At 31.7% G+C, this 26,654-nt stretch overlaps 1 protein-coding gene across 1 annotated transcript; it reads left to right on the forward strand.

Moving 5' to 3' along the window:
- The first annotated feature begins 478 nt into the window (after positions 1 to 478).
- On the forward strand, positions 479 to 14,836 carry LOC123663200 (protein PRY1-like). The gene is made up of 2 exons (XM_045597900.1): positions 479 to 595; positions 12,760 to 14,836. The coding sequence occupies exons 1-2, from the start codon at positions 593 to 595 to the stop codon at positions 13,861 to 13,863; spliced, it is 1,107 nt and encodes a 368-aa protein (XP_045453856.1). The 5' UTR covers positions 479 to 592; the 3' UTR covers positions 13,864 to 14,836.
- The last annotated feature ends 11,818 nt before the right edge of the window (positions 14,837 to 26,654 follow it).

Here is a 26,654-nt window from a genome sequence, read left to right on the forward strand (position 1 = left end):
CGTATTAAAACATTGTTACAACTAAAATAGCATGAACGTAACTTAAAAAAATAATAACAGAAATGAGTCGTATCGAAGATTTTTTGCTACGTGTCGTATCAATTTTCGTGACTTTTAATTTTTTTTTGTAAGTTATTTGTGTCAAGCGATGTTTCATTTTCCGGAATTCCGGGCTAATAACATGACTACAATCACACCATTGTTCTCTTACCAAATCACATTCAGTTGCTTTGAACCACAACCGACAACGCGTTGTTTGCGACGTTCTAAAAAACCCGCATTAAAAAAATACGTTTTTATAGAACAACAATTTTTTTTAAAAATTACAATTCACATAATCGAACAGCTCTATAGAAATCCACAATCTCTGATAGGACTCGTACAATTTTATCGCAAACATCGTTCTCGTTCTAACATATGAAATTGAAGAGAGACAGAAATATTGTGATAACACCGCAAATTTCATAATTGTAGTAGCATTCGTATATCAAAGGATGGAGAAGTGCGGTGCATGAATTGGTCAGGATTATAAGTGATACGGTGATAACAGGACGTCGGTTTAAATTGAGAAATACTTCGATAGGGAGACAAAATGGTATGTTCAATACGTTTTCATTGATATTATTGATCACATTACCATTTGAAATAAGGTTTTTATTTTTTTTCCCATTAATTACAAACTTCATTGACTCTCTTATTAAGAAATAGTATAAGTTTTAGAAACGTTTATTATATTAGAATTTTGCTTGACTGAATCGGCACAACACTTACTACAACTTTAAGTACTATCAATTAAATATTTAAAAAAAATCTGATTCCGATTTAATTTATATTGTTTTTCAAAAGCTACATCATTATTTTATTTCTTATCTTTAAAATTGATACGCGGTATCTGTTAATAATGATTTTCTGTTATTTTAAATTGATATTACTATTAAGTAATGTGAGAGAATTTCACGTGATTGTACGTTGTTATAACTATGTTTTACTGATATCCATAGATATAGTAAAAAAAAGTAGATAATGCACGGCCTTTGTTGTTAGTGAAGCCACAAAACTCGGCTCCTTCAAGTAAATACACGCGCTCACGCACACATATGCATCAAACTACGCTCATTTTCGTTAGTATGTCACGAGGCTTCATACAGTAACTTTGCTTATAAAATGCCGTCTTGTGTGATCAAATGGTGCAAAAACAATACCAAAGTAAACAAAAAATCTGAAGGAATATCGTTTCACACGTAAGTACATATAAAACTTTAAATTTATTGTTATTCCAAAATAATATTGAGGTTATTCGGAACTTATAATTTCAATGTCACGAAATGACGTACCACGGGAGTGTTGCCAGTAGTTCTTTTTATCAATACCCCAAAATGTGGGTAAGTAAATTGTACGCAATCAGAAAAATAATTAAGTAAAAAGTAGACATAGTTATTGTTTTTTTTTCTCGTGTTATTTTGTGTTACATAAATTGAAAATAAAAAAAATCAAAATATATTTATGAATTATTAACTCGTTTGTTTTATGTTTTAACTTTTTACAATTTTTGAGTAAACTAGGTACCCATATTTTACTATCAAATTTCATGGTTTTAGGTTTCCAACGAATATTTTAATAAGAGGTGAATGGGTAGCGGCTGTAAGACTGAGAAAATGACCACGATTATGCTGGCCATGCGCATAAAGTCAATTTAATACGATTAGTGATTGAAAAATATTTGAACATAAGACTACATCATATTAGTAAAATACAACAATGACGATGACTCTGAGTTCTAAGCGACAAAAATTTAAAAAACTTATACAACATAAAGGATTCTAGGTTTAAGAAAAATAGTTAAAAAAAACCGACTGCAAACTGAAAACAGATAAACAGAGGGGATAGGAAGTGTCCATATATACGATTATCTTACGAATATATTTTTTTATTATTCTACCGATTTTTTGTTTTATTTTTAGTAAATTTATTTAAAACTATAAACAGGTTTTTATTTTCACATACCCATTTTACCTATATTAAATTAATTGTTTAATAAAAATTTTAGGGACTTTTTTTAAAACGTGTCAACACTTCACTCACTCACACATCTTTAAAAAAGTGGCTTCAGTTTTCTGTTCTAGGTGCGTTATCTACCTTTTTTTACTTGATCTATGCTGATATCAAAAATCATACATCCATTCAGGTGTAGTAGCAGCGGTTTTTATAACTGTCTTAGCACCAATTGTCAGAAGTTCAATTACTACTCGAAGTTCTATTTTTATTTGCATATATTGTTATTATAGACACTTGACAGCGGAAGCTACTACAGAAGCAGGGAAAATATATGCCAATATGAATTAGAGTAGTGTGGTGGCTTAGGCTTCAACTCTATTCTCGTTTTTCAAGCACTACGAAGTTTCTTGGTTTATTCAGTTCAACCAATTAAAAAACCTAACAGATTTTCAATAATTAAGAAATATTAAAAATTATATATAAAATTCAAATTAAGTCTAATTACTTATCAACAGTTCTTAACACAATTGTATAGAATTCCCATCGAATTCAATAAAAGAGTGTGTATATCAGCTTCGTCATCATCAGAGATTTACTCCTCGTGTTTCTCAAAATCTGAATCAGTCCAGTCGGGGCTCGTACCTTACAGAAAATCACAACCAAATAATATTATTCTACTAGTAGTATTTTGTTCGTGTGATATCATCATTACAGCCTGTACAGTCCACTGCTGGACATAGGCCTCCACAAGTTTACGCCAAAAATAACGTGAACTCATGTGTTTTGCCCATAGTCACCACGCTGGGCAGGCGGGTTGGTGACCGCAGTACTGGCTTTGTCGCACCGAAGACGCTGCTGCCCGTCTTTGGCCTGTGTATTTCAAAGCCAGCAGTTGGATGGCTATCCCGCCATCGGTCGGCTTCTTAAGTTCCAAGGTGGTTGTGGAACCTTGTTATCCCTTAGTCGCCTCTTACGACACCCACGGGAAGAGAGGGGGTGGCTAAATTCTTTAGTGCCGTAGCCACACAGCACTCGTTGATAAGTAAGGTAGATACCGTTCCTGAGGATACAATGGGTTGATAGCGTCGAAGAGTCGAAAAAGCGCTTCTCACTAGTGCTGTAAGCACTCATACGGCCAAGGTAACGGTTTACCAGCGGCTGGTAACCAGTTTTTGTTTAGTTGTCAGAGCTATAAAATAAATAAATTTCTAAAATAAAAGTAGCCTAAGTTACTCCTTACTATATCAGCTATCCACCACTGAAAGTCCCGTCAAAATTGGTCTAGCCGTTTCAGCTTAGCCAGAAACAAACAGACAGACAGACAGACAAAAATGGAAACAAATGTCATTTTGGTATATGTACCGTGTATACATCCATTTAGCAAAAAGTGGTTATTTTAATATTACAAACAGACGCTCCAGTTTTATTTATTGGTATATATACCTATAAATATAAGCATTAAATGAAATAATTATACCAATAAAAACAAAAAACAAAACCACATGGGTCAAACATATGTAGCAAAAAGTATAAAAGTCCAACGTTCACTCATAAGAACGGCGTCTTTTTGTTTTTATGTCGTCTTCCACGAAAAATTAAGACATTTTTGTTACAAAAATAATCTTTACTGTAACGTTATATTTTTTAACGTTTCATAAAATTTGTATACATTTTACAAGTTAGAGTTTAATGGGTAGAATTATACATTGGTAATTTTACAGTGTAATTGATAAGGTGCCAGTTTTATTTAGTCGAATCTACATTAATATAACTAAACAAAAGTTTTAAGATGACTACATACTCAAAAGTGATTTATGATCATGATAAACTATATTAATGATTTTTATTTAATTTAATTTAAATTTTTATAAAAATTCGGACACAAGGGCCTCCAGTAAGTTTCCGGTCTCGTTTCATTTTGATTGGTCAAGTGGAGCGTTTTAAATAAAATAGTAATATTTTAGTTGTTACTGTTGTTATTTGTAAATAAACTTTACCTCAATCTTGTTTAAATTTTTTTAAATACTATTAATTGACCTTATAATTGAGATATTAAAATTTTAATGATAAATTCATTGAGCCAAATTTTATTCAAATGATTACGCATCCGTAAGCAGGAATTTGTCAAGTAAATCTACATCATTAACGTTATACGCGATTTGAATACTCGAATATTTTACTCGTTTTGATGGCCAATGTCAATAATTGAATATCATTACCGAGTACTACCGATATTATTGAAAGAAATAAATAAAAAATAAACGCTTTACACTCAACACCCCTAACTAAGATTTTCTCCTATCGGGTCCGGAAACATACGCAATACACAAGCACCAATCCCCAGACAACGGGAAACACTTGTATGGCTAATAGAAATGTTTGTGTAATTATATATCGTACAAGATCTAGCTAAGTTAGGTATTACAAGAAAACGGTGTAGATTGACGCCGCGTTGGCGCAACGGTTACAGCCATGGATTGTACCTGTTGCGCTGGCGGTTGCGGGTTCGATCCCTGCACATGACAAACATTTGTGTTGGCCATAGAGGTGTTTGCCGTGGTCTGGGTGTTTGTGTAGTCCTTGTGAGTCTCCCCACCGTGTCTCGGAGAGCACGTTAAGCCGTCGGTCCCGGTTGTTATCATGTACACCTGATAGTGATCGTTACTCATAGTAGGGAATATATGCGCCAACCCGCATTGGAGCAGCGCGGTGGATTAAGCTCTGATCCTTCTCCTACATGGGGAAAGAGGCCTACGCCCAGTAGTGGGATATTACAGGCTGAAGCGTATAGATTGATAATGAAAAACTTTTTTTTAGAAACTGTCTAATTAGGCGCGAACTCTTGTTTGTTACCGAATTTTTAATATTAATTTAATTAATGAGACATACGAAATACTTATTTCAATATTTACACATTATCGCTACTATGTTCGGTATTAATAATGTAGGTACTCCAATTCATTTTTGGAGTTTACTCTTTAATAATCGATTTTCAATAAGGCATCCGGTATGAAAAAAAAATATGAGGAGTATAATCTACTCAACGATTGATCTCGTTACATTTTGTGCTCCATCTTTACGACGATTCGTTTATTTACCATTTGATGTGGTAATAACCTTTTTCTTAGACTAGTAGCCTTTTTTGTGCCTATTTAGACAGTCGATCTGAAGGAGTAAACTCCAGTCGTGTATCGGAGCTGACACACACTGTTTATAATTTGGTTTCACTTTGACTAGAAGTTAAGATAAAAAGTAATGTTCGTAAAATAAGTCAGAAAATTGCAAAATGCAGTTGCAGCTATCCGTGGAAATTGGTACCGTTTTTTTTTTAGATTTTTCGTGGTTTGAACCTCTTTGTTTGAATGTTGTCAATTTTGCCGACTCTCATAACATGTTGATAATTCTCCATTTCAGTATTTTACTATGATACTACCTGACATGGCAAACTTCAAGTTATTTTTCGTAATGGATTTTGCTTATTTTCTTATGTATTAACCTTGTTCTGACAATAATAAACGCATATGAAATTATTCAATTTGGTGCAGTGGCGCGAAAGTTATGCGTTTAGACATATTTCGTGGATTTATTTTTGTTTGTATAGAATTCTTTGTACATATATCGAGCTAAGTTCAACTAAACAAACTTTTCGTTTTCATCATATTACATATTATACATACCCTTTGCTGCGATCTAGTTACACTTTAATGTAATGTATTAAAAGTTCATTTTGTTTTTCTTTTTTGTACATTCAATGATTGTAGACATTCTTTCGACTTTGAAATATTAATTTTATGTCGGTAGTTGAAATACGCACACAAAGTAAGTGACGATGACGAAAAAAGGTTTATATGCCACCCTTTTTTCGAATGGTTTCGTTAACTTTATTCAGATCCACAGATAACAATAGGTTCCACTAATATCGACTGCTAAATATAACATCACAACAAAGTAAATGATAATTAAATAGTTCTACATAATAAATAAGTATATAAAAACTGTTTCAAAGTATCATAATTCTAGTGACTGTATTATAACGATTACATTTTAATTGTCAAACAGTATCAATGCCCCAGAGACTAATTATTACTGTTAGCTAAAATTGTGTATAAAATTAGTGATAATTACACAAAGGCCCCAAAATTATTGCTTCATTTCAATAAAACTATATTACACAAAATATCAATTAATGATTGGTTGCCAATTCAATCGCTAAACATTATTATTATGGTAAGTTATGCAGCCACGCATTTCTTTTTTTAATAATGAATATATAACTAGTTAGTACCAGCATATCTTTAAATTATACCTACTACTTTCCTTGTATTAGTACTCGTAATTTATATATTCTCTAATCCACGTAACATTAGCAAAATCACCTGTGCTCTTTTGGTATCATTAAAATCCTTCAAACCAAATCAACGAATTCATTCAACCTCCATATTCAATATATTTCAAGCTTTGCTTACTAAAGTCAGCATTGCTACGTAACAGCATTAATTGCACAACTTTTGCTTTCAGCTATCAGCAAGTTACAGAATTTGGTTTGTATTACGCTGAGCTGTATTTTAGCGTACGTTCTCTAGCTAGTTCCCGTAATATAACAGATTAGTGCAATCGCCCGTTCCACTTTATCCTTAATTAATAGCGCGGAGAACCGTCCGTACTCGACCATATCACAATTATTCAAGATCGCCGAGTCCAGGAGGTTAATAGTTTAAAAACAAAATATTTAGACCATGACATACTTGAATATATAATATTACACGTTTTTAGATATGAATCTCTGTTAATTTATTTTTTTACATGTTGAGTTGAGATACAATTTTTTTGTGTGAAATATAGTGAACACAAATTCGATTGACGTTGAAATGGTGTCGGAGTTAGAGTTAAGATTTTATAATTATTTATTTATTTATTTACAGAAATAAATAGATAAAATTTATGTGATAATCAGTGCAGCAAAAACAATTAATAGTTTTACAGTGCACTGTTTTTCTAAAGTAATAAAAGTAAAGTACACACGATATTAAATACTAATATAAAACATGACATTAAGCTATATAAATAATAGATTATACATGTGAATATAATTGGAAAGGAAAATAAATAACATTAAGTGGTTAAAGAATAATAATAATTATAATAAAACTAATAAATGCGGCCATTTAATTTAATTTTAATTAGTGCTATTTGACATAATTATAACTATCTATTAGTATACATACGGTGTTTTGTTATAAATGGTAATTTCACATCGAGGATTTTTATTAAGATGAAAATCTGGAGCAGCACATCTAGGGAGGTACCTCAACCTTATTGAAAACCAGAGCTACATAATACTGCTCTCAATTTTGTAATTCTGTAGCTTCTGTGGTTTCTGGGGAGGGCCAGGGGTACAGGGTCGGTAAACTTAAATACTTCTGATATTGCATGCATCCAAAGGCTACTGTAACCGCTTCCCATCAGTGGAGCCGTACGTTTGTTTGTCACAATAGTCACATAAAATAATATATATTCTTTATTGCACTTTAAAAAAAAATTACAGTTATTTGTATACAAATTTAGTTGGCAACGGTGGACTTATCTCTAGGAGAGATCTCTTCCAGCCAACCTGTGGTAGTTGAACTAATGTTACATAGCAGGCTAAGAAAGTGCAGTAATGTAGATATCATACAGATTCTTGAAAATAAAAACCTAATTAAATAATATTCATAACATCATGCAATATACATATACATACTACAACATAATAATAATAATGAGGCTGATAATAATACTGGCTTTTAAAATTATGATAAATTTTCTAAATATCCTTCAGTTGGACGTCAGATTATGCTTAATTTCAGCCCAAAACAAATGTTTATCTAGGAAAATATTTTTAAAATGTATTTTTATATTTTCGTAACTCAAGTAATCACTATTGACTATTGCAATATATTTTGACAAGTAAAATTTAGAAATTATTATTATATAAAACAAAATTATACCATCCAATACTATATCGTATTCAAAAACGACTAACAAAATATAAACGAAAAAAATACACTTACATATTAACGAAAAATTAAAATGTTCTACAAAAGTAATTCAATTATCCCACATTCATTTGCATTATAAGCAATATACAAGTTGTCACATCGCGTTTTGAAGCAGAAAGAGTATTTTCAGAGTTTAATAGAAATTTCCTCGGTTTGTAGCAGGCATAAGTAGGCGTGTTATGGGTTGTGTATACAAACGCTGACAATGTCATGTTAAAGGTCTTACACACTTGTTTAGTAACTACAGAGACGCGTGGCTTCATACCTTCATACTCTCACTCTACATTATTATGTATTTGAATCTAAGGTATAATATTCCGAACTGTACTCCATAACCGGCTATTAGGTACCACCGGGTATTTACCATGCACTAATTAATCAAATTGAATAGGTGAAATATATTCCTAAGCGCAAACTCGAAAATGGCTTGATCAAGCTTTCTTTTTATAAGTATTTTAAGATTTTATAAAAGGTTCTTTGGAATGATCAATTAATAAAATTGCTTGGAAAATTAAAACATTCTAGGAAACGTTAAAATTTTAAAACTCCTAGCCGACTCGATAGAAGTTGCCATTTCTTGCGAACTGTCAAACGTATAAAGTTGAGATTCAAATTTCGAGGTAAATTTTCTTATACATAAGAACCTTCTAGAGTGTTTTAGAAAACTTAAAAAAATAATTAAGCGATTTAATCCAGCCATTCACGAGTTTTATTTAAAACATATCTAGAAATTCATTTTTATTATATAGATGAAGTAAAACTTCTTTAGGCACGCTTGATTTGGGGAGTAAGCTGGTGAATGCGTGACGAGAGCGTTACGAAAAGTGTGATCGGGTGAGTTTAGTTATTACTGAAGGAGTCAAAGAAGTTTTACTTCAATCGTGTGGTTTAAAGTACACTCGTTTTTTTTATATATTATGTTTCGCGAAAGTAATTAAACGCGGTGTTTGTTAGCAAATGTGTAGGTAAGCTAATAGTGCGTAGGATGAAATGGCTGGAAAGTTTTGTTTATCCACTTTGCGTCCATGGATGGATAAGGAAGGACGATAAGTGCCGCTCTTTCGCAGTGTGTCTAAAAGAAATGTTGCTTTTTTTTTATCCTACAGCAAATTGTTGAGGAAAATGTTCGAAGTTATTAATGGAACAAGTAATCCATAGGAATTCATCCTTATAACAATACATTTCTTATATAAAATAAAAATTATTATTATATGTAATAAATTTTTATGAACATATGTGCAACTCAGTTCATACTTGAAGTGCTTTTTTCCTATACAAATGCCTTAGTATCAAACGTTTACAGGCGAAAATAATTATAATTCAATATTAAAAATAATTTTTAAAATAACCATTTTCTACGCATTTTGTATGACGCCCGACAAAATTCAGTCCTGAATATGAACATGGGTAATTTGATGGTACACGGAACTCCCAAAAATCAGATTATCGCTCTAGATGTGTGTCATGGAATAATATACAAACGTTACAATAACGCGTCAATGGTTGGTCCTAAATACACACGAAATCCAATGTTTGCCATACTAAGAAACCACGAACATTACTGCAACAGACAGATATTGTATGACGGCTACACCAACTTGTTCTCTTATTTTTTTTCCTTTTTGTTATATAACTATCGCTAAGAAGAGATCTATAGTATTTGGTTTTCTGTAATTTTTTGTTTTATTCACATATAATTATTTTAGAAACTATAAAAATAATATTCATATATATAGCGTATATTTTTGTTTCTAATTACCAAAAGTTTTACTTTAAAAACAAAACATCATAAACATCACGTAAGCATTATAAAACACGAATTTATCACAGCTCTTATCGCTAACGGAAAATATGATGTGATTCATAATTTGGAATAATTATTATAGTGACTAATATTTAAAAACTGTAAAAACATAATAAAAAAATATTCTAAATTTATATATGGGATTTATATATATATATATATATATATATGTTCTTGTACCAGACATCGAGGTATAAATTCCAATAATCTCAAACAACCGTACGCATATTTATAGGGACATTTTTACTCTTTTCAAACATTGTACACAGGGTTTTGTACTCCTACGTAAGAAAACATATAAGTTTATAACCGTAGTAAGTAATTGTATTTTGTTTGATTTTTTATTTGGTATTTGCGTACTTTAATTGAATGATAATAACTCTTATACACTTTAACCTTAGTTATATAGTATATATGTACAATATGGTTTATAGAATCTAAGGCTTTGCGATCGTGATTTCGCACGCATGATTTACATGATTTTGGCTGTTCAGATTTCTCGTTAAAATATTAATCTATTATATAAAATTTTCGTGTCGCGGTGTTTGTAGTTAAATTCCTCCGAAACGGCTTGACCGATTCTCATGAAATTTTGTGTACATATCGGGTAGGTCTGAGAATCGGCCAACATCTATTTTTTATTCCCCTAAGTTATAGGAGGGGGGGGGGGATTGAGAAGGTTGTATAGTTCTTATGAATATCGACTATATCTTTAGTGTCTGGATCATTTAGGATGCTAATTATTCTTTGTATCTCTGAGTCCTGTTCCTGCACTGTACTCAGCCACGCATCATCATCTATTGCTAAAACATCGACAACGTCTACCACGACCTTCGATTCAGACGTACTGGGATTGCGCGATAAGGCATCAACGTGACTCATTTTAGCCCCATCTCTATGCTCTACTGTGAAATCATATTCTTGCATAGTTAAGTACCAGCGAGCTACTCTAGGAATCAAATCCTTTTTAGTCATTGTGCTACGTATAGCGGCACAGTCCGTAACAACTTTAAACGTTTTTCCTAAAACATAGACTCTGAATCGAATTAAAGCACAAACTACTGCCAGAGTCTCTAACTCATACGAGTGTAGTTTGCTTTCATCTGATGTGGTCTGACGACTGTAATATGCTATAGGGCGGAAAGTCTCTAAATTTATACGTTGCATTAATATGGCGCCTATACCGATTTTACTAGCATCTGTATGAATTTCTAATTCGGCCTGGGGATCATATAATGCTAAAACGGGTCTGGTGGTTAATTTAGATTTTAATTCATTGAAAGCCTTTATCTGTGGCTCATCAAAACACCACACAGCATTCCTTTTTGTAAGATTCGTCAGAGGTTTTGCTATCACTGAAAAATTGTGAATAAAACATCGGAAATAGCTAGTGAGCCCAACAAACTGTCGAACCTCGTGAACGTTTTTAGGTATGGGAAAATCAATTACCGCCTGAATTTTAGCTACCCCAGGGCGTATACCGTCTGCACTGATCTCATACCCCAAATAGTTTATTCGAGTCTGAAAGAAATCCTTGGCAAAACAACGTTTGCGGGGTCAGCTAGCATATGTATATAGTCGTCTATGTGCTATTGTCACCAAACTGCTCTTAAACTGTTTTGATCTTGGGTGGTTGGAAAACACAATTGTTGGTGCTGGCGTCGTTATGTTAGCAATCAAATGCGGAAGCTGCTAGTCCGGGCAGGAAAACATCTACAGCGTCAACTAGTCTTATATATAAAATTCTCGTGTCACAATGTTAGTTACAATACTCCTTCGAAACGACTGGACCGATTTTTTATGAAATTTTCTGTGCATATCGAGTAGGTCTGAGAATCGACCAACATCTATTTTTCATACCCCTAACTTATAAGGGATTAAGGGGACAGATATGGCAAAACAACGTTTGCGTGGTCAGCTAATGTAATATTAATAGTTTACTCAGTAACAACATAGAGTTATTCTGGTGAAAGAGTTTTCAAAATCAGTCCAGATGTTTTGATTTTTTTGATAATAAACAAACAATAAAAAAAGTCAAATCTTTCTTCGTTATGATATGGGTATCCATTCATTTACTAAGATACATCAGCAGTACATTAATATATTTAACACGTTAAAACGTTAAAAATACATGGTACATATATATTTATTGTTCTGATTTATAGACTGGCTAACACAGCGACTGTACGAAAATGAAAAATGAATAATTAAAATAAAGTTATAACAATCAACAACAACTTTAGAAAAATAATTTACAAGAATCGGTTCAATTGCTCGCGTGTTTTGCGCTAAGCAATTCATTTAGCGATTAATTTTCATTTTCATAGATGTGATTGAAAGAAAATATAATATGTAACAAATAAGCAAATAACACTCCTATAGGAAAAAAGTTATCGGCCAATAAATAAAAATATTATTTTATGATTTTCAGCGATATGTTCTTACTCATGAAACCGGAAACGTTAGTGTGTTAGTCATTGATAAATCTGTTGATAAGGGTAGGGTGTATTCATTTATTATTTGAACCACAAAGCTTTTATATTGACACATAGATTTATGATTTTTTTTCAATTATAAGTTATTATAAGTTGAATGCATTTCAGAATATATATACTCACAAAAAACCGACAATCCATGAAATAATCCCAAAATATGAAACAGTAATATTTTTATTTTTATTTTTATGTAAGTGATATATCCACGAGCTTATAATGCCCGTACTTTTGTCATTCCATATTTTTTTTCATTTAAACATGCATCGGTACTTCACTGCAACTTTAAAAAACTTACTACTTACTTTACTTAATAGCTAGCCTTAAAATTTCTAAAAATTGACGTGAGTCCACTGACCAAGATTATTCTACATATTGTTTTCTTTTTTTATATAATTATAACACTAATATTAGTTCTTTTCTGTTTCAGAGTAAACTTTTCCGATCGAAAACAAACGATTTCGAGAACGAAGCGTTAGAGGTACACAATGAATACAGAAGAGAACATGGAGTACCACCGCTAGTTCTAAATAAGGACATCTGTAAAATAAGTCAAAAATGGGCAGAAGAACTGGCAAAGAATGATAGTATGTCCTATAGTCTTAATCAAGCTTATGGAGAGAGTGTATACTGCGGATGGTCACCAGATCCTAATACGAAAATAAAAGCAAAAGATTGCGTAGATAGATGGTACAGCGAGATTAATGACTATTCCTTCGGTAAAGAGCCAGAAGTATTAACTTGTGGCCATTTTACTCAAATCGTTTGGAAAGATACAAAGGAACTTGGCATTGGTCATGCTAAAAGTAAATCTGGAAAATTATACGTGGTAGCCAATTACTACCCTCCTGGAAATTATAGCGGTCACTTTATGAAAAACGTTCTCCCACCAGGAGCTTTTCAATTTAAATCTACCTATAGTTATAGTTCATCTAGTTCTACCCGGGAATCTAATAACAATCTAGAGATACCTTTTACTAGAAATAATAGTTCCGGACCACCATCACCTTCTTCTCGAAGTAGCAAAAACCTCAGCGAATACGCTACAGAACTGGTTACCAAAATCAAATCATTCTCGATTTCAACAGAGAAATTCGAAGAAGAATTTTTACAAGCTCATAATGATTACAGAAAAAAACATCGAGTGCCACCATTAGAACTTAACAAAAAACTATGTAAGAACGCAGAAGAATGGGCTAAGGCTCTTTCGAAGAAGGGAAGAGTAGAACACAGTGACCAAAATGAATATGGCGAAAACATATTTTACGCTTGGTCTTCTGACTCATCTTTCACGATTTCTGGTAAAGATCCTGTGGATAAATGGTATAGTGAAATAAAAAACCACACATTCGGTCGAGAACCCGATGATTTAAGTTCGGGACATTTTTCGCAAGTTGTTTGGGAAGGTAGTAAGGAATTAGGCGTGGGTATTTCGAAAACAAAAGAAGGACAGATTTATGTGGTAGCGCATTACTATCCACCTGGCAACATAATTGGAAGCTTCACTACCAACGTTCGCCCACCTGTTTATTGAATTACGAAGCTAAGTTAAATAATGAAGTTATAAATTTCCGCCAAAAATATTTGACATTCCAAAGAATTAAGTTATTAAATAGCTTAATGTATTAATCCATATCATAGTATCGTTATAACTATTTCTATTATTTTAGTTCTGTAAGACGTTAGTGTTTTATTGCTTTCTAAAATTTATAGAATGATAAATTTCGTACTTGCATCTGTTGTTTATCATAGGAAGTAGATAATAGAATATTTTCTATTATTTTAAGGTAAATAAAATTATACTTCAGCAAATTTAATTCATAGTTTCTTTGTAATTGTAACTAGTAATACAAAAAAAGAATAAAATCGACTTGAATTTCTAAGTTTATCTACGTATTATTATTATTTTTTTGTACGCTGATATATACAGTTTTACCTTCATTACACCAAATAACGATTTGTTGAGTAGTGCATTAGTAACTGAGTATAAGAGTTAAAAGTATGTATTTCAAAATACAATTTTAATTTTGTAGTTTCTAAACTACAGTAAGCCTATTTGTTCTGTAGTATTGATATTAAACGCATTTGATGTATTTTTACCATAAATTATATAAAAATGGTTGTAATTTTAAATAAATAAAAGACAGCAATAAAATGAAATTATGAAAGCAATATGTGGCGCTATTTATTTCCGAAACCGATGGTAATGTGGGTATTTACGATTCTATCTAAAAGGCTGAAAGTGTACAAATATTATTTTTATGTGATCATTGACTAATGAATAGCAACTACGAGGACAAGATTTCCAATCTTAGCGAGGAATTCGTTTGATAACTTTTTTTATCTTTCGATATTTTTTTTTTAATACAAAATGCCAAATACGATTATTTTGACGAAGGGTTTCGATAAATTTGTCATTACGTCATTCGTTTGCTCGTCGAATGTCGAAAATCTGTGGAAATTGTAACGTGGACGTAAGGTATGAATAAATATAATTTTTTGTTTTATTTTATTATTTAGAACAAAAACCTTTTGACTTACAATGGTTTTAAGGTAGGTATTTTACACATGTGCTTTAGGTTTATATTCAACTTTTTTTATTTACTCAAACTAGGGTCCCTGAGAGGAAATCAGGTTCGCTGTTAACTAAGACAACAAACCAGTCATAATGCAATTTTATAACCCATATGCATATGAAATGAAGCTGACGTAGTAAAATAAGCAAGACTCTCTCAGATTCACACTTTGCACGTATCATCAAAAACTTTCACAAGTCTAAATCCTGAACAGCCTCTAGCAAAATATAAATCACGCGTCGAAGATCTGGAAATACATACAACTCAAAAAAAATTGCCTAGAACATGTCAAATACCTGAACAACCCATACAAATATTGATCACGAGTAATCAACACTACATGTAAACTCAAAGATACAATGTAATATAGAAAAATAAAATTATTTGTCTAGACTGTGATAAGCTGTTGCGAGCTAGAGATAACTTTTTAGACTTGTATAGTTTTATTATTATTATATATAATAATATTCCATATGAAATTATTCAGTTTAATGATGACGCCTGTTACTGATGGTCATTAGTATGAAAAATGCGTCATTATAAAATATTCTGTTAGCGGTAATAAATGACGATTGGATGAGACGACAAGATCGCAAAAATCGTCGTTAACTGCAGATATTTATTACGCCCTAAAGCCTTTAATAGCTATATGACTGTAAAAAAAATAAAATCACTTTGAGGGAGTGAAGAAATTTATCACAATAAGGATTAATGTTCTATGCCTGAATGTGACGTTTGATTATATCGCCAGATAAGGGTGCATTTATTTTTTCATTTATTTAAACCACATTGATAACTGTGATTTTCTTTCCTATAGACATCTGTAACGACATTTTTTTCATTCAAATCCAAGGTACAACAATCCTGATGAGCGTAGCACGGTTAACTTGACTTAACCACATACTTCTTCTTTGTCAACTTGTTTGTGGTTTTTTCAAAGGATAATTAATGTAGTAAATGGTAGTGTAAATGTAGGGCACATATTTTTTACTACAAAATTTACTGAAGTAATACTAATGATATTTACTTTGCTTCAAATTGTCAAAAGGTATAATTATAGGGTTGTCGATTGACGCTGTATATACAAAATTGATAAACACTTGTCTATTTTGTTGATGTGAAAGTGACATTAGATAAAAACACTTCAACAAAAATTTAATACCCTGTTGGTTAAGCCTTTCAAAAAATCAAAACATTTTATTGAATTAGGAAACAGCAAGAAATATCTTCCACCAAGACTGGAACAGCCCAATTATAGGAAACAACCACAACCTTAGAGAAGATCATAAGCAAATAACACTACTCCTGTCCAATGTTGTGTTTCTGTGTGTAAGCAAGGAAGCCAGAGCTCCTGGGAAGGGTCGAGAACAGAGTTGGCAATGCATTTGTGATGCTTCTGGAAATGTCGTTGTCAACCCAGTTGTCAAATTAGTCAATTGTCAGTATGCATTCAACTATAACATTCAATAAACTATTTCTTTTAATATTGATGAGTTATCAATTGTTTTGTGTGAAATAAAAAATTGCAAACACACGTGAAACGAGTACTGCGCTACGATATTATAAGGCTAGTGAAGTACAGACACAACGAAATACAGAGGACTATCACTGGTAGAAAATAGTCTCGGTTTTGCACAAATGAACATCTGTCTTCCAACAAAGTGGCCAAAGGACTCGCTAAAGTGGCAATTACAAGTAAGCTCGGGACGATAGAATCGAGCAACAGATTTAACTTTACTATTTTTACTAAATTCAGGATATCATCAGATTTTTAAAATCACTTGATCTTTTTTGATGAGTGAAGACGATAAAATTATTGAATAAAGCAGGGAGTTTCATCGGGGATTACGATATTGTTCGCTCATATAAAATTAGTGCTATTGTAGTATCAACATAAATCATCTTGAATATAAAGTCGAATATAAATTGTGATCAGTTCATTCATATCGTAATAAAACTGTCGGCTTGTGATGGTAAAATAGCAAAAACTAAGGTAGGGTACAGCAAGAAAAATATAAATAAATATCTCCCTCCATATCCAGGAGTACGGATCGAGTTTAATTAATAATAATAATAATAATAATAATATTCTTTATTGCACACCATTAAAATATACAAACAAAAGTAGTATAATTAGAGGAAGATGTACAAAGGCGGTCTTATCGCTAAAAGAGCGATTTCTTCCAGACAACCTTTGGGTATAGGACAGCGCATAGAAAAGCGGTTAGGAAGTGTACAAATAATTGTTATAGAAATTATAATACATCACAATAGATTATAAAATTATACATACATATATACATACATACATATACATACATACATAATTAATTAGCTATTTTTCTACAGTTTGGTGGATAATTTCTCTACCTAAAGTAATGATTGCTATCAAGTAGTTACGATAGGAACCGACGACTTCACGTACTCGGCTACACACAATGGCAAGACAAACTAGGGCATAGAATCAGACTAGAAAACTATATTTATATATGTATATACTTGTTCGGAGACGGATTCTAATATGCGACCGTCGACGTTAAGCAAACATTTTGCAACACATCACCAGAACGATCATCGTTGTTAATTAAGTAAAAAATATTTGAATACCAAGCCGTTCTAGTATAGTTGTGCGCGTAGTCGCCTAAAACTCCGACGGTTTGCAGGTTCGATTCCCGCTCGAGATGGATATTTGTATTTGTACAAATATTTCACTCCGGTTTGGATGTCTGTAATTGTGTCTATTAAATGGGGAAAGCCTATGCCCAATAGTAGGATGCTAGAGGCTCAAAAAGAATGCGAAAATATAAAACTTTAATCAAAACAGGCACCTTATAATGAACATTTATAGTATAATGCTAACTGCGCCATGCGGTTTTACTTGCACCATTTCCGATCACGTGAGCATATCGGGATAAAAAGCCCGTAGTTGTAAAAGCATGTAGTTGTTCTCTCTTGTCTCCAGCTATCAGACCAAGTTTCATTAAAATCAGTTCAGTATTTTTTGCATAAAATAGTAGCATCCATCCATTCGCATTTATAACATTAATAGTAAAATATTTAATATCTCAAACTAAGACACGAAAGACTTAACTTCAAATATTCCATTTCACGGTTTGCATTCAATATTTAACTTTGACTAAAAACAGAATTGAACCCGAGTTGAACGACAAATAGTAATTGTGCACGCGACAATAGATTCTATTGAATGGAACTTGAAGCTACATTTGCATAAGACGAGTTTTGGTTTCTAGTGCTTGGTACTCGCTGTTTCCTATTGATATATAAATTTGAACGTTGTTTCTGTTCGTTTATAATATACTACCAGTTTGCTGTGTTACTCGCAAAGCTTCTGATTTTGAAGGTAAAAAGTAGCCAATGATTATTAGAGCCTTCAGCTATGTATGTACCAAGTTTTAATGCGGTGAGTTTAGATTTATATGCGGCAAAGTGTAACGAATATATATCCCAACTTTCCCATTTAATCTAAGTAATATAGTAATAATAAGACTTTTTTAGCCGACTTCAAAAAAAAGGACGAGGTGTTGAATTGTACTTTTTGAAGTAAACCTCTTTATGGACGCTTGACTTGGGGAGTAAGTTGGTGCGAGACGAGAGCATTACAAAAAGTTAGATTGGGAGAGGCGAACGGAAGCTGAGAGATAGAAGTTAGTGAAGACACAAAGAGACAGAGTTACGTTTCGTGTATTTCTGTAGGGGCAAGAGAGAGGGGTACGAGCTCATGGGGCTAAAGAAGATTTACTTCTGTCACGTGGTCTATAGCACACTCTTTTTTATGTGTTGTGCTCAATATGAGCGAAATATGACGAGTAGTTTTTAGTTATAGTCTAATATTCAATTGAGTTTTTAATCTCGACAGCACAAATCAATTTCTTTTGTGTCTTTACCATCCTATGTGACGCTGTCGAACTACTTGCTGTCTAAACGACTTTAGCGTCACTGGCTCAACAAAGCCATCTAACTAAGGAATAAAATTAAAATATGTTCAAAAATAAATTATATATATTTTCTTTTAAATTCCATAAAACACAAAGCAAATCCTTAGTAAAGTTGCTACTATAAATGTACGTTATTTTAAGAGAAAATAACGAGCGAACAAATAGCTATAAAGAAGAAAATGACAACATAACCTTTGTAGCTAAAATAATAAGTTTAAAATGTATTTGAAATTATTGCTTTGTTTCATATTCGTTGTAAGTATTTTATTTATATATTCAGTGATAAAATTAAAATCTCTTTCTATATTGAAGTAAATATATATTTATCATATACATTGTACATTTATTTATACATACACAAATAAAATAACGTAACAATACACTTTATTGTACACCAGACCAGAAATAATACATATCAGGTTGATTTTAACAAAGTATCATAAAATACAAAGGGCGGCCTTATCGCTGAAAAGCGATCTCTCCCAGGCTACCTGAGGGCAGAGATGGTATTGTGTCGGTGTAGGTATACAAATTGTGAAATAAACATGTGAATATGTTTACTTAAACACATATACATTTAAGTTCATATTATACATTATACATACATACATACATACATACATATAATTTTATGATTTTACATATATACAAATTACTGTAAAATACATGTATATTTTATAAATTTGTAAGCTGTTACGATCTCTATTAATACTTTTACTTATATTGGACTTACCGCTACTCGTATTATCATTTTGAAACTACAACATTTCGGCGACTTAGTAAATACCGTGCCAGTTTAATTTGCCCGTGATCATGGCGTCTGCACCGTCGCTAAAATATCAGACGCCTCAAAATTAAAATCGTAATAAGTCATATAAGTAGAAGTTAAAGTAAATTTTATGCTTTTTAAGAGAAAATTAAGGCGAAGCGTATTTACAAAGTTAAATGTGGCTGTCCTGTTGCTTGAATATCGGTCGAAGCTAACTTTTAAAAATTTCAACATCGATCAAATTAGAATTTGTTTCAAAATATTAATATGAGAATGATTTTTAAATATCACAATTTTAGTAGAAATATTAATATATTTTTTTTTTTCTTTCCGTATTTGTTTTATCAGTTTTCTCATTCAATATATTATCTGTATTTATCGAAACTGTAGTTTTTGTTAAAATAATATAATAAAGATTTATTTGTGTAAATTATTTTAGAGCGATTCAGCAGTTTCTCTGGCAAGTGATTTATCGCCGAGGGATTTCATAAAACTTCTTAATTTGTTTAGGGTATGTACATTTTATTTTTATATACTTAGTGACATAAGCGAATAATGTTATCTAAATTACGTTTGTCATATTTTCAAGTAATTTAAACTTTAAATATGTGTACGAATGTTTTATAAAGTTTTAATAGGGTCGTATCTTGAATTTTTTATTGAAAGAATTATAATGATGAGGATGTTTTATCGATATCGACGTCAATGAAAGTTAATTAAAATTCCCTAACAAAATATTTCATTTAAAAGATTTTTGGGATACTCGAACGCAACATAAGTCTAAAGAGCCAAGGGTTTATAAAATTGTATTACGACATATAATATTTTTGTGCTAAAAAAATTAAATTTCCGATGGCTCGCTAGAGATAAATTTTAATACTTTCGTAATAAATTTACAGTGTGACGAATTATTTCGTACTATTGCTAAAAGAATGCTTACGTGGTGCTATTATGTAGATCATAAATATATATGAGCCATATCCTTGGTCATGTCAGACTGGCGTTTTAAATTATTGAAATAAAAAAATATATTTTTTAAATAAATTACTAGCAAATTTTAGCATAATCAGCAATTAAATCATATTGATAACTAAAAAAAAAAAATACATATCCAGTACTAAATAATCTCGAACATAACCCATTTCGAAGATCGGTTTTGGGCACTAACTCGCCGGTTTTACGGCTAAGTAAGATACATTATAGCTCACTGATCAATTTTTTTGGCACAACATTTCAAGAGCCAAGTCTATATCTACTAATGTCTATAATCTAGTTAGTTCGTAATTTGAAGCATGCAATGTTGAAAAAATACGCCTCAACGCTTGAAAATTAAAATGTAAATAACAAAGGCATGGGCACTCAAGAGCCTATGGATGTTAAAATTTAAATTAAAAAAAAAAATATCTATAATTTATAATCTTACTGTTGATTTACCACCTGCTAGTCTCCGTGTTTTTTAGAGAGTATTTGTTTTAAGTTCTATATCCTTTGTTTAGACGCTAATTGGATAACTGATTTAAGTGATTTACCTAATTACTAAGTTGTGTTTAATTATTTGCATGTGGTGTTTACATGTTGTGCACTTAGATTAAGCATAGTGTATGTTCCGTTTTTTAATTAATGTTTTAGAGTAATAAATGTTGGTAAATAAATAAATAAAAGATTAGTGTGTGCTCAGGAGCACGCGGCAGAAGTGAAAACTTCATTGTGAATATACAGCGACACAACAGCGAAGAGTAGCTGACTGTATCTTTCTCGCTCGGGTACACTCGGCGGTCCCGAGTGCACCCGATCAAGGCTTTCACCTCAGAGCGTGATAGATCAGCCTAACTTACTACCCTCGAAAAAATGTATGTGCGGTGCGCCAAAAGAAGTTTTCACTTCAAAAAAAAAAAAATAATAAAATAACCGCTGACATTCAACTGTCTCCAGTAAAAACTTCTGTGTCAGGAGTCCGAGAACTCAGATAAACAAGGACAAATGCCAGAAACAACAAGTATCTGTATGGCCTAAACAAATGCTTGTCATGTGCGGGGATCGAACTCGCGAGCTCAAGTGCATCACTCAGTGCTGTGAACGCTCCATCACTGCGTATAAATAAATAAATAAAAAAAATAATACGAATAAAATGCGAATCATCTCACACTAACATCAGTTTCATTGTATCCATAACACGAAAAGAATAGGGTAACTTATCTTTTAGATTACAAACATAACGTTAATGCCAACGGAAATGATATGAATCCCCTGGAGATAGTAAATAAACCCCATCCAACAACGTCTACAATGTCTATGTGAGTGAAAAAAAAATATTATGAATAAATGAACACTTCCGATCCGACTTAAAGGACTCCACGTTTCGATACAAAAAAAGGAACAGCCATAAAGACCATTGAGAGAATTACAAATTACAGCTTAAGTTAGGATTAGATCGACTAAAAATCAGCCTAAAATGTACCTATTACCAGACTACCTATCGATCTCTCACTATTTGAGATGAGAAATTGTTCTTTATATTTATTGGCTTAGGTACAACAACAGTAAGAATATATCTTATTAAATATAAATATCCTATAACATTCAAACACGGTCGTCTGATCCTAAGGTAAGCAACTTAAATACTTGGGTATAGGTAACAACCGCCCTGCTATATCTAAAAAAAAATTTGATAAATACTTATGGAAATAATGCATATTTAAATATGTAAATGCCAATATTACACTCAGATTCAGGCGAAACTCGAGCCCATAACCCGCAAGGCAGAAAGTATGGCCATTAATAACTGCGCCAACGGGCTAGTCAACAAAAATAACGTAACGTCTAAACTTACTGTTTGAGTTGTAGTTTAAACATTCAACATTACATGCCGTCCTTTTGTTGCCTTTGAAATACATAATTCGCTAGACATATCAAAATCCTTTGTAGTTAAGTCACATTACTATGCACTTGTCTTCGCAAGGATATTTGACACATTCACAACGAGCAAAGCGTATCGTTTTAGATAAATTATGTATTTTATTTTTTGTAAAAAAAAAAAAAAAAACATAATTTCTAAATATTTTGGCTAATAATTTAAGACATTGTAATCGTATATGTATAGAGGAAGGTATAATAATATATTCTATACAATTTATAGGACTAATAAAACTAATAAAAATGCTCTTAACCTTTTAAAGTGCATTTGACTTAACTGGCTTGAATTAATACCATAGATCAATACTCCCATAATTTTAATCCGCTCTAAGTAGTTATAAACAAACTAATGGAAGGTCAAATCACAAAGTGAATATCCATGTACGAAGTAATAAAACCATTTTGTTGAGACGACTTGTTCGAAACTACAAAACTAATTAACGGAGTACGAAACAAAGAGTGCGAGTTAATTTCATGTAGTTTGAGGTTAAGATGTCAAAAAATAAATAAATTTGATATCGCTGAGCGTACGTAAAAGATCAAGTAATTACGATAAACGCGCAGTCATCGTGTGATTGATTTTTTGAGTGAGTTGCTTATAATTAAATGACATTTATAAATCTTATACTATTAAAAGAGCAATTCTTGTATATATATATTAATCTGAATATCGGAAACGACTCCAACGATTTTCATGAAATTTAGTATGCAGAGGATTTCGGGGGAGATAAATAAATCTAGCTAGGATTCATTTTTAGAAAATGTCGTTTTATCCATGTTTTAGGCAATGAAAAAATAGCTACACTATCGTTAGAATACGAAGGTAAATTTCGCACTTGTCAATAAAGTTGTAATAGTTTAGGTGGAAAATCGGTCGGTCGCGATCGACCGAAATGACCACGGTTGAAAACTTCGTATTTCCAGATCGATTATTATTATTTCTTTTTTTTTTTATTACCCTCGTCATTTTTTATTTAAATAGCCCGTTCATTTTTTTATTATGTCGGTAAAATCGAAAAATATGTAATTATATTATTCATATTTTATCAATATGTAATTCGTATCTAAATATGATTTACAAAACACACGATTTACTAAAAATACCGAGCTAAGCTCGGTCACCCAGGTCACTCTTATAACATTAATTTGTACTTTTGAAATTGAAACTAGGACTTTAATCTGTATTTATAATAATTATAAAAATATTATTATTATTATTTTATAATTTATAATCTTAATATGAAAATAGTTTATTTGTTCTTTTTTGTTCTTTCTTTTATTTATTTTTTTCACGTTTGTTAATTTAAATTTTAAACGGATGGTCGTAATTGGCTTTTTTGATTATATTTCATTCTTGTTTGTTTTATAATTGTTTCTGTGCTGTGCATCATCCTTTATAAGTAAATAAAAAATAAAAAAATTATGTGGTGTCATGGGACACCAGGTAGGAACGAAGTTCCTTCGGATAGTATAGAAGCAACACAATTTGAAAAAAAATGTTGAATTTTATATATATTTTCTTGTTCTTGATTTTTTTTTTTAATTTTGTTGATTGGTTAATTAAGTACATAAAAGTATTTAGGGGAAATTTAGTATTTTAGAAAATAACAAATACCGAAAAATAAAATAAATCAAACAAAATAATAATAATAATTCAAAGAATTAAGTGAAATAAAAAAACATATCATAATAAATAAAAACATAGTGTCTTTATTTATTTTTGTCGACAGTATAAAATTACATAGATATTTTGTTTAAAAAAAAGTTTACTAGTAATATTTTAATTTTACAAACGTCATATTATACAGTCGTGTGACTGATATTACGTCACTTTCGTTATATATTTTTCTTACGGTTTTAGTATCACATTTTTTCAGTTCGTTCGCCCAGCTAAATGTCAAGCCTGCCGTAAGGAACTTCGTTCCAATAATAATAATAAATTTCTTTGAATGTTGACTAGAGCTTGCATTTTAGAATTGTACAATTTTTCTGTGGCATGCTGATGAGTTTATACGCATATAATTACCTGACCCAACTAGTACTATATTTATTACGATCTTATAAATATAAACTGAGAACTTACAAATAGGAACTTTAAGAGGTCTAAAATAAAATAAAAAATGGAAGTTTCATTTGATATTAACAAAAATCGCATAGTAAAAATAGTGTTTATGAATTTTTACAACGTTTAATAGGGTCAATTAGTATATATTCAAAAGTTTAGTTTTCCAAACTCCAAATTTTACTGCTTCGTAAACTTTGCATTTAAAATTTTAATTGAAAGAATAAGTTAAATTGCAAATTGTTGAAAATAGCCAATGTTTAAAATAATTAAATTGTGTACTTATTCATGTACTCGTTTAGTTATATATTAAATGCCGAACTTCAGCTGTATTTCAACATTTAATGGATACATGAGGTATTTGATGTCTACTAGTACTAAATCGTTTTAAATTTTGTATGTTTTTGCTCCGACGAAAATTATTTTCTGTTTGTGACCCCTGCACAATGTGCAAAGTGATCCCCAGTCTGCTGAGCCTAGCGCTCAATTTCCGTGCCGATACCTATATCACCAAACTTAATTTTGATATTTTCAATTTGAAATTTAAACCTGAAAATTAAAGCACTATGTAATTATCATCATCGTACCAAGGTGTGTGCAAACTGTGGTTAGATAACCATCCTACAAATACTATTAAAATTAATGTGAATTTCAGCAAATGAATCCTGACAATATATATTTAGCAGTTGCGGTCAACGAGCCGTTCTGTATTGCATTTGGTGTGTGAAGTTCCATAAAATTAGTGACGGTATTAAATTGAATAATTAATACCATAGGTTTAATTCGTTATGTTTGTTTGAAGCATTTCAAAAAGCGATATTTTACCTGCACTTCAAAAAATAAAAAAGGAGGAGGTTTTCAATTCGACTGTATTATTTTTCATGTATTTTAATCGAAAGGTGGTGCAAGTCATGTAATCCCGTTTAAATTTTATCAAGAATTTTATTGCGTGCGTTAATATTTTTAATGCGTGATTACTTGATTTTTTTTGTTTTTTTTTTTTTATTATTTTTTTTTTTCGTCAACCTACGTTGCATTATTATACCGCATAACTTTTCACTTGGTATACCGATTTTGATGTCTCTTATTTTAATCGAAAGCAGATCTTTGTCTTGTAGTCCCATTTGAATTTTGTTGAGATCTGATCACTTCTTTTTTCGCGAACGCTCTGGTGTAATGATGCGTTGCCGTGTCAGCTGTGCCTAAACACCGACGGTCGCGGGTTCCGTTCCCTCTCGGAATGGATATTTGTGTTTATACAAATATTTATTTCCGGTCTGATTGTTAGTTAGTCATGGTAGGGATATCTATATCCACCAACCCGCTTTGGAGCAGTGTGGTAGATTAAGCTCTGATCTTTCTCTTACATGAGGAAGGAGGCCTATGCCCAACAGTAGGATATTACAGGCTGAAGCGATCACTATTTTTAACCGACTTCCAAAAAAGGAGGAGGTTCTCAATTCGACTGTATTTTTTTTTATGTATGTTACATCAGAACTTTTGCCCGTGTGGACCGATTTCGACAAATTTTCTTTTAATCGAAAGGTGGTGTGTGCCAATTGGTCCCATTTAAATTTATTTGAGATCTAACAACTACTTTTCGAGTTATATCTAATAATGCGTTTTTACTTGACGCTTTTTTCGTCGACCTACGTTATATTATACCGCATAACTTTCTACTGGATATACCGATTTTGATAATTCTTTTTTTGTTAGAAAGGAGATATCCCTAGTTTAGTACCATGATAAGGAAACCAGAATCTGATGGTGGGATCCCAGAGAAATCGAGGGAAACTCTTGAAAATCCGCAATAACTTTTTACTGGGTGTACCGATTTTAATAATTTTTAATTTAATCGAAAGCTGATGTTTGTCATGTGGTCACATATAAATTTTATTGAGATCTGATAACTACTTTTTGAGTAACCTTTGATAACGCGTAGTTACTTGACTATGTTTTCGTCGATCTACGTTACTTACTCGTCGATGTAATTGAAGTCGGTTTTTTTTTCGTTTGCGAGCAAACACAATTATTAAAGTAATCTTTGAT

This window comes from Melitaea cinxia, chromosome 2 (genome assembly GCF_905220565.1).
Source record: "Melitaea cinxia chromosome 2, ilMelCinx1.1, whole genome shotgun sequence".
NCBI lineage: Eukaryota > Metazoa > Arthropoda > Insecta > Lepidoptera > Nymphalidae > Melitaea > Melitaea cinxia.